Source organism: Apium graveolens, chromosome 6 (genome assembly GCF_009905375.1).
Source record: "Apium graveolens cultivar Ventura chromosome 6, ASM990537v1, whole genome shotgun sequence".
Classification (NCBI taxonomy): Eukaryota; Viridiplantae; Streptophyta; class Magnoliopsida; order Apiales; family Apiaceae; genus Apium; species Apium graveolens.
Window position 1 is genome coordinate 191420951 of NC_133652.1, and position 10389 is coordinate 191431339.

The 10389-nt window shown below is 39.9% G+C and overlaps 1 protein-coding gene across 1 annotated transcript; it reads right to left on the reverse strand.

The window, feature by feature from the left end:
- Nucleotides 1-8081: 8081 nt before the first annotated feature.
- Nucleotides 8082-10112, reverse strand: LOC141665638 (uncharacterized). Its single transcript, XM_074471625.1, has 4 exons — nt 9438-10112; nt 8878-9017; nt 8671-8766; nt 8082-8505 (listed from the first exon to the last, which is right to left on the reverse strand). Exons 1-4 carry the CDS (start codon nt 10110-10112, stop codon nt 8082-8084), a joined length of 1335 nt encoding a protein of 444 aa, XP_074327726.1.
- Between the last annotated feature and the right edge of the window lie 277 nt (nt 10113-10389).

The window sequence follows — 10389 nt, forward strand, 5'->3', positions numbered from 1 at the left end:
CAAAGAATACCATTATAGATTACATAAAAATTACAAGTCAACTAAATCATTGTCAATATTACTCAGTCTTGTTATGTTAAGACATGTCTTGCATAACAATATATGTATATGTATGTGTTTACATGTATGAGTTGGATTCAGTGGAGACCAATATTATTTGGAGACCCTGGAGACCTGTATAAGTGCCCTTAGATTTTGTAAGATTGTGCGGTTAGAGATGAATGCAAAGTGAGAGACAGATTAATACTAATAAACCTAAATATAATGTAACATGTATATAAATATTATATGAAAAATATATTAAAAAAATTAAGTGCTGAAGTTTATAAATAGAGTGTAGTAGTTTAAATTATAAAGTGTAGTACATTTAAACCTAAATAAAAAAATAATGTAACAAGATTACAATCTTACGTGAAAATTTTATTTAAAAAAATAGAGTGCAGAACATATTGTACAACCTTATAAATAGAGTGTAGTACTTCAAATAATAAAATTTGGTACTTTTAAATCTATTTAAAAAAATGAATACAACATGCAGAATAAAATATTATGTGAAAAAATATATTAAAAAAGTGCAGAACATATTGTAGAACTTTATAAATAGAATGTAGTACTTAAATTAAAAAATATAATACTTTTAAACCAAAATAAAAAATATAATGTAACTCGCACAGTAAAATATTATGTGAAAAAGTATATTCAAAAAATGAAAGGCAAAACATATTATAAAATTTTATAAATAGAGTGTAGTACTTAAAATTATAAAGTGTAGTACTTTTAAACCTAAATAAAAAATATAATGTAACTTGCAGAATAAAATATTATGTAAAAAATATATTAAAAAAATGAAAGGTAGAACATATAATAGAATTTTATAAAGAGAGTGTAGTACTTAAAATTATAAAGTGTAGTACTTTTAAATCTAAATAAAAAATATAATGCAACTTGCAGAATCAAATATTATGTGAAAAATATATTAGAAAAAATAGAGTGCATACATATTGTAGATTTTTTATAAACAAAATGTGTTACTTTAAAATCTAAAAAAAAATATAATTTAACATGCAGAACACATATTATCTAAAAAATATATTCAAAAATAAAGTTGTAGTGCATAACTTAGCCTAATAAAAATTAGAGTGTAATATATTTGATGTGGAGTAAATTATAAAAAAAATATTTATGCATAAATAAATATTTAGTACTTTTAAACCTAAATAAAAAATATAATGCAACTTGCATAAGAATGTCCTGGAAAAGATTGTCCTCCATTTAAATATTATGCATCCTCCCAAGCATTGGTTGTATAATATACTTGCATAACTCGAGTAATTAAAGCAAAATATTGACTTGTACTAGCAACTACAAACTACAGATTATAAGTTTTCATTTGTTTAATGCTGAATAAAATAGAGTGCATGACACCTGTACTAAATGATTATTATAATTCTTTATTAATTTTTCAAAAACTAATAACATTTATTATACATATTTAAGCAGAGAATAAATTGAGTCACTAATATCATAAAGAATTTTTTTATAAAAAAAATTATACTTTAATTCTTAATTTTATTTTACATCAAACTAAGTTAGTGAATGAAAGTTATATTAACGTACTACAATATTATTAAAAAAAATTGTGAGCAATTTCGATTTTAATTTTCTAGTTTTTCATTTAATTAATGATATAATAATGTAAACTAAGTAATAAAAATAACAGAATTTATATTAGAAACATCAATAAATTTATATTAGAAAATAGAACACAACGTAAGAAAATTTCAATTATTTTTAAATTCAAATAAAATTTATTCATCCAAATTTCTATGTTATAGGAAATGTAATAAAATGATTAATGCATGTGAACTATATTAACAACTTTATATAAGTATATGAATGGCTTGACGTATATAACTGTTTTTATAATACTTATACTTATAATACAGCAGGACTAAACTACCCCTCAACCCATGTGATAAATAAAAGAAAGCAAAACAATAGCAACCATCGGATGAAAAAAAAAAGAAGGTCAGGATTAGATTTCCAAGTCTCCAACTAAAATCAGGTTTCCACTAAACTTTTCTCTTACATGTATAAGAGGTATAGTACAATAAAGTAATGGTAATGTACTGTAATCTTATAAAAATCAGACGGGTATATAAGTCATTTAACAGTGTAAAGGCGTCATTTAACAGTGTAAAAGCCTTCATACTTTATACTATTAAATAGATAAAGGATAGGGTATAAGGGGATGACAAATGACAAAATCAACATATAAATTCAAGAACAATACGCAACATACATACATAAAAAGAGTCGAGAACAGTAAAGAAAATGGCAAATACATTATGTTGACGGAGGAATCTGGTAACAACAAAGATTGAGGTTTCTCGCTGGAACTAAGATCTGTGACGGTGGTTCTTTGCCGGAAACTTAAGCGGTGTGTGGTTGATTGTGGTTGTTTTAGGCTGAGATTGATCAGAGTAAGTGGTGGCTCTCTTATCGGCTCTCAACTTCTTACCCTCTCAATGTGCCTACGTACCCTTTATATAGGGATCAAGCCTGACGTAGTTCTCGTAGAAGAAGAAGTCTGATGGGTTTAAACTTCTTATTCCTAAGTCCAGTAGAAGCCCATCCAATATCCGTCTTCCGCTAGCTTTAGGAATGTCCAACTATGAGGCCCAATCGCGAAGGCCCAAGGCTCGTCCGTAACCGCAGGACTTCGCGGATAGTGCATCTCCCTGCGCAAGGATAACACTCCGCTACAGCTATCTCCCTTGATTTACGAACGCAGGTATAGTCACGGTTCACCTCAAGTGCCAGACGCGTCTCTGTCCCCCGAATGAAGATAACCCACAGATAGCAGGACAGGTGATCCCAAGCTCTTGGGTGCAAAGTGCAGGATAACTCCAAAGTTCTCCAACGAGGACACCCGTTGAATACAAGAACAGAGCTCCCAAAGCACACACCAAAGTTAACCCCGCATCCCCAACGAGGACACCCGTTGAATACAGGAGGAGGCCTTCAATCATCAGGCATACCCCTGGAGGCCTTCAAGCTTTTCACAAACATCCCCCTCCTTGACCGTCTCAAGGAGGGAATTCTTCAAAGAGTACCTGCAACAAATATATTAGTAAAAATAACCTCCATTACCCCTCTCCAGGCAAGCTTAAGAACACATAGAACACATAGAACAAACACAGGACGCGTCCTAGAACTTAGGGTGCGTCCTCAACCTTATTAGACTTGTACCGTCTCCTCTAAACCATCATGCACAGCATCTCACTTCCTATGACGCGTCATCGTTAAAGTAGGCGCGTCCTACAGCTTCCATCGCCATAAGATTTCATCTGCTAAGCACTTTCAAAGACATCGACGCGTCCATATTTCTCGGGCGCGTCCTTTCTTGACCATGCACTCATCTTGCCTCGTAACATATCCTTCCCAAAACAGGCGCGTCCTCTTTAGCTGGACGCGTCCTAGTCCTCTTCAATGTAACACTGAGTTTGACTTGTAACCAGCCCGCGTTTGACCCAAGTCAATCCAGTGCCAAATTTTGGGCATAAAACTACCCCCCAAATTCCATTTGCAGTTGAAAACAAAATTGGAATTTCTTTCCAAAAAAGCGAAATTTGGCTCACAGGACGCGTCAATGACAGAGGACGCGCATTTCCTTCACTCCATATCCGTGGTGTACAGCTGTCACCCACGTAAGCTGACTATCCTCTATAAATATCTTCCTCCAACCCACAATTGCACCTTACTCTTTTTCTCTCCGGAAACCACCATTACCACCGTTCTCAAGCTTTTGGCTCAAAATCCTGACGATTTAACCTCCCATTACTTGATTTATCTTGCTCAATCAACTCCCCAACTCAAAAGGTACACAAATCTCCTCTTATTTCTTTATTTATCCAAGTACATTAGTTTTAATGAGCAAGAAACCGTTCATATGCTTCGAGTTTCCGTGCACTATTCTTCATGCTCTTTTGTATGTATATGTGTATGTATAGGCAAATATCACATATTTAGCTTCCCTGACCTCCCAACTACATGTTTCTGGGATTTTATCATATTTCTCCCAAATTCCTAACAGTCGATTAACATTCCACCATTATAACCATGTAGGACGCGTCTTCCCGTCAAGGAGCGTCTTATTTCCTTTGTTTTAGGCATATGTTTAAACCGTTTTAACTAAAGGTCATATTAGGGCAACACCTTACTAGGACGCGTGTCGATAGTGATTTTCACACGATAAATTCTTAGGACGCGTCCTCAAATATTTCTAGCCTCTTCCTTGTGATTCGTTCATTCACCATCTTCTTCCTTTTTCCTTTTCTTTTTTTTTTGGACGCGTCCTCAAATGTTTATTCCTTATTTTGCAGCTGGAGGACGCGTCTTCTTCCTCACCATTTCACCCGTTTAAGGCCCTCAACAAACGTATTGGAGTCTATTCCCCGCACCTGATCTCTTTTAAACCCGACTTTCCCGAGATCCACAGGACGAATTCCTTCCTTAGAGCAGAAAGACACGTCTTTGGTTCCCTTAAATCAAGAAGCTCTATAATGTCTGATTCCAGCTCCGATTCCATGGACCATGTTCCCATAAGCTCAAGAATGAAAAAGAAGGGAGTTAAAAGGCAAAGAACTCCAGTTCTCCATACTATGGCCGCCATCGAAGATTGGACGGATGATGAAATTGTTCCTACCACAGGCCAAAAACCCCGTGGAACAGCTGTTTCAGACGAGGACGCGTCCCTTTCCCAGGACGCGTCAGATTCCCAAGGCGCAGCTCCTTCTCAGGACGCATCCCCTCTTAGTGTAAGCGAATTTAAAAAGAGGGTTCCTGACCCCGAGGCATATCCTGTTTCCCCTCAGAAATCTGATTCTCCCCTGGAACATTGGGAACCTTCAGATGTTGAAGTTGATTGTGACTGGGCCAGGCTTGGCGCCCTAACTGAGACAGAGAAAAATGCCAGAAGGAAGAAAGAAGGTAAGCTAGCATGTGTTGCCCTTGACTCGACTGCGACTGACTGGGAAATCCAATGGCATATTAAATACTATGACATGGAGGGCATCTGGGCGCGCCCTCTTCGAACCATGAGGCCGCACATCTTCAACGTTGGGAACCAAAGGATCCCAAGAATGGTGCTTACTCCAAAGTTAATTTCCTTGGGTGTGGGCACGCCCTTACACCCCTATATTAAGAAAATTTTGAAATGGTACGACGTGGCTCCAGTTCAATTATCACCAAATTCATACAAGCTAGCCTGGGCTCTGTTCATTATGTACCATAACCTGAGATTGGGCGCGCCCTCGATGAAAGAGTTTAGCTTCTTCTAAAGCATCAGGAAATCAATTCCCGAGTACCACTTCCTGGTTGTCAATAAATGGTTGAACAATAAAGGATTTAATGAAGGTAAAATCAGCCATGAACGGGACTGAAAGGAGCCATTTTTCTACATTTATGATGTCAAAAGGACGCACGTTCGCTTCAACTTGGAACCAAGTAAGTTCAATGTTTTGGACGCGTCCTCTCTATCAGGGCGCGCCCTTTCTTTTATAACCCTCTCTCTTTCTTTTGTTGTAACCTTTTCTCCCTTCTCTAGACTAAAGAACTCAGAAAGAGCTAACAGGAAAGAAGAAGAAAAGAGCAGAGAAGGTTTTAAAGTATGCTGAGAAACATTTCAACCTCAAGGACATGATTACCGAAGAGAATTTGAAGAAAATAGGAGCTTTGTCCCCACGGGTGGGTTCTCTCTGCAAATTTCGAGATTTCCATAATGGGAAACCCATCCTCACCGCTTCCGAAAAATCCAAAGGGCTCCAAACCACAGAAATTATTCAGCCAGATGTAAACAAAAAGGTGGATTTAGAGCAAGGTAAGAAATTATTATAGGTAAGACGCGTCACGGCTTTAGGACGCGTCATATTTATGCTCACCTTTCTGCTTTAATTTTAGCCTGATTTATAGTCGTTACTTTATATATGCGATATCACCTTGGGCGCGCCCTAACCCACGGGCGCGTCTCTTTATTACAAAAAGCATCTTAGGTAAGACGCGTCACCTTTTTAGGACGTGTCATTCTCACACTCATTTATACATCTTTTCATTCGTCTATATCTGTCATGCATGTAGAATTTTATATCATGATATTGGCGTGTCTTGTTTCCTAGACGTGTCTTCTTGTACTTAACTAATACCTTTTCATGTTTATATCGCAGATATGGCCTCTCTTCCCAAAGGATTCGCAATTGGGGCCTCCAAAAAGCTAAGGGCCAAAAAATAGGCTCCTACAAAGGTTGATCCAAAGGCAAAAACCCCCCCTCATGTTGCAACTCCTTCTCCTCCACCCAAGATAATCGACACCACTGTGCTAGACATTCCCGAAAGGGTGGAGGACGCGCCCTCAAAGCATCAAAAGACTGTTCCTGATGACCAGTCTTTCGTTCTCAGATACCTGGGCACGTCCTCGGTTGGTGACTTTTCCGAGGACGAAGTGAGAGGTTGGACCTTCAGGACTGAGCAACAAACAGAGGAGGCTATGGTCAGGGCTGCAGCCGAGCTTCACCTGCATGCCAGGCAGAGTGCTAATATGGCTGTCAGGCTTAGGGCGCGTCTTGCTGCTACAGACACTGCAAAGAGCCAGGCCGAAGACAAAGTTAAATCCCTGGAGAGATACATTACCCTGCTTGTCCAAGAAAAAGATGCTGAGATCAAACGTCTGGAGAGGGAGAGGACGCGTCTAGAAACGGAAAAAGCGGTGTTGGAGGGCAATGTCTCCTCAATGGAGAAGCAAATGGACAGTGTCATTGCGCTGAATTCCACTATGCAGCTGGAGCTTGACACCCTAAATGATGATAGGCTGCATGGATGGACAGAGGAGAAGAAGCAAGTTTACCAACACGTCTTTCAGGCCGGGTTTGAAGAATGGTGCTCTGGGTTCATTGCCAACGACCCAGGTTATACATTTTCAAAGTTTGATGCAGATACCCAGATATGGGTAAATGATTTCAGGGTCAGGGCCGCAGACTCCATCAAGAACAAAAGGATTTTTCTGGGCTTAGAGGAAGAGGACGCGTCCCCTGATCCTGCTCCGCTTCAAACTCAGCCTCCCCCTGCGGAAGACCAAGACAAGCCACAGGACGCGCCTCCTGCTTAGGACGCGTCCTCTATCTTTTATGCACTTGAACTATTTTAAGGGTGCGGGCCCCTTGAAGCCTTGCAAGTTGTAGTATCTATTTTTGAACTTCAATCGCCTGCACTTTTTTTATAAAACCTCTTTGCCTTATCCATGCATACTTTTACTTAAGCATTCTATTTTTCCATTTACATGGACGCGTCTTATTATTAGGATGCGTCTTTTTTGACTATCACAAGTCAAGCAAACAACCGTCTTGGGCGCGTCCTCCTTGACTGGACGCGTCTTTTAGTTATTTAATGAATATTTTTGTTTGCAAAAACATATGAGCATAGCACCATGTTATACCTGCGTATTTAATCAAGGCACAAGGCACAATTGGGCGCGTCTTATGGTTTTGACGCGCCTCACCTTTGATTTAAAACTCATCCTCCTTCAACTAGGACGCGTCCTAAACAAGGACTTTTCCTTTTGAATCATGTTTTACCAAAGTTACAGTAACATTCAGTCCAAAGAGTATCAACCAAGACAACTTGGGCGCGTCCTTGGAAATAGAACACTTCCTAGTTTCACTTTGAGTTTTATTAATCCTTTTGTCAACCATTAATTCAGTTAGCATTCGCATAAAACCATCAATCAGGACGCGTCCTATGGTTAAGACGCGTCATGCAACCAAGTAAACAAAGCAAATAACTATTTTTTGAAAAAATTTCAAAGATTTTATTTATAATGCGCTCTGGTGTCAAAAGTGCACCAGTCCCATGGCTACTATGCTCTGTGGGGAGATAATTTTTTTTTAAAAATGACCCTTCAACTAGTTCCAAGGTAAGTAGTACATGCACTACCCCCCTAGGCTAGGAAAAATTTATTTAATTCTAGCCTATAATCTGGGCATAACCCAAAATAATAAAAGAGGTACGTAAGGGGCCAAAGCCGCGCCTTACTGGTAATACTTTCGGAGATGTTCCGCATTCCAAGCCCGCGGAACCAGCTTCCCTTCCATATCTTCAAGGTGATAAGTCCCCTTCCACAGGATGGACTTTATTCTATACGGTCCTTCCCAATTAGCTCCAAACACTCCATGTTGGGGTTTCTTTGTATTGGGCATCACTTTCCTAAGTACCAAATCTCCCACCTTCAACCATTGTCCTTTTACCTTCTTGTTATAATACCTTGTGGCGCGTTGCTGATACGCCGCTAGCCTTAGCTGGGAATTTTCCCTCGTCTCCTCTAAGAGATCTAAATGAAGCCTTTGATTAAACTCAGCCTCTTCTTTCCTGTAACAATCTCTGCGAAGTGATCCCGATCCAACTTCCACAGGGACCATAGCTTCGTAGCCATAAGTCAGCATAAACGGCGTCTCTCTTGTAGTAGATCATGGCGTAGTGTTGTATGACCACATCACCTTCGGGAGTTCTTCAGGCCAATTCCCTTTGCGTTCCTCCAGTTTGGTTTTGAGGGTATGCTTTATTATTTTGTTAACAGCTTTTGTCTGTCCATTGCTTTGAGGATGATAGACTGCTGCAAACTCCTTCTTGATTTTCAACTCCTCACATAGTTGTCGCAACTCTTTGCTATCAAACTGCTTTCCATTGTCGGAGACAAGCTTGTAAGGGATTCCAAACCTACATACGATGGAGTTGAAAACAAAATCCCTGATTTTCTTTGCGGTGATAGTAGCCAGTGGCATAGCTTCCGCCCATTTAGTAAAGTAATCGACTGCAATCACTGCATACTTGACGTCTCCTTTAGCTTTCGGCAATTCTCCGATAAGATCAATTCCCCACATGGAGAACGGCCACGGGCTTGCCATAGGCGTCAAGAGTGTCGCCGGTATAGATGAGTAGTTTGCAAAGCGCTGGCAGCGATCACATGCCTTGACAAAATTTGTAGCATCTTCTTTCATTGTGGGCCAATAATATCTCTGGCGCAAAACTTTCATTGCCAACGAGCTACCCCCCGAGTGATTGCCACAGATTCCTTCATGTACTTCTCTCAGGATGTAATTTCCTTCTTCTTCTTCAACACATCTAAGTAGAGGTTGGTTGAACCCTCTCTGGTATCGGACTTCGTCGTATATCACATATCTTGCAGCCTGATAGCGGAGTCGGCGAGCCTTAAACTTATCCTCGGGGAGTATTCCCTTGCGAATGTAAGCTAGAATGGGCGTCATCCATGTTTCCTTGGGAGCCTCATCCACTTGCATAGTTTCTATCTCTGGGATACTAGGAATCTCCTGGATTTCAAGGGGAATGGATCCTAACAACACAGCCTCTTGTTGCGACCCCATTTTTGCCAGAGCATCCGCATTACTATTCTTCTCCCGCGGAACACATTCCATTCTAACTTCTTTGAACATTCCAATCAGGCGCTGTACACATCTCAAGTATAATTCTGTTTGCGGGCCTCGCGCTTGAAATCCCCCGTTCACCAGATTCACTACCAACTCTGAGTCACTTCTTGCAATTAAGTTTCGCACCCCCATTTCCAAAGCGATTTTTAGGCCATTAATCAGCGCTTCATACTCCGCACCATTATTGGTTGCATAAAACTTGAAATAAATTACGCTCATCAGATGGTGGCCTTCTGGAGACACAAGTACTATACCCGCACCTGCTCCTCCATTGTTAACCGCCCCATCCATATGCAAGATACACCAAGGATGTGGAAACTCCCCCAAAGACTCTTCGGCATGAGGTGGATGTAACATTACCAAAGCTTTATCATCAATTTCAGAATCAAATTTCAACAAGAAATCGGCTAAGGCTTGCCCTTTTATCGCTGTTCGGGGCACATATTCCAAATCTAACTGTCCCAACTCCACAACCCATTTCAGCATTCTGCCTGATGACTCTGGTTTATGCAGGACCTGTCGCAGCGGGTACGCTGTACGAACTTCAACTCTATGGGCCTGAAAATACGGCCGCAATTTTCTTGATGCAAGAATCAGGGCGTAAACCAGTTTCTCCATGCTTGTGTAGCGAGTTTCAGCGTCGTGTAACCGCTTGCTCACGTAGTACACTGGTGATTGCTACCCATCTTCCTCTCTTACCAGAACTGCACTGATCGAATATTCAGACACTGCGAGGTACAGTATTAGAGATTCCCCATCCAACGGCTTTGACAACATGGGAGGGTTTCCCAGTTGCTCCTTGATTCTTTTGAAAGCCTCTTCACATTCTGACGTCCATACAAAGTCTTTTCCTGCTAATTTAATTGCCTTGAAAAATTCCTTGCATCTATCGGAC

Excerpts from the sequence above, each read along its gene's own strand:
- LOC141665638 (XM_074471625.1), bottom strand. The coding sequence starts at position 10,112 with ATGGAGAAACTGGTTTACGCCCTGATTCTTGCATCAAGAAAATTGCGG. Across the intron at positions 9,018-9,437 it reads ATAGTAATGCGGATGCTCTG|GCATGTGATCGCTGCCAGCG; the intron begins GCAAAAATGGGG and ends AATTTTGTCAAG. Across the intron at positions 8,506-8,670 it reads GAGTTGAAAATCAAGAAGGA|AGAGACGCCGTTTATGCTGA; the intron begins GTTTGCAGCAGT and ends ATCTACTACAAG.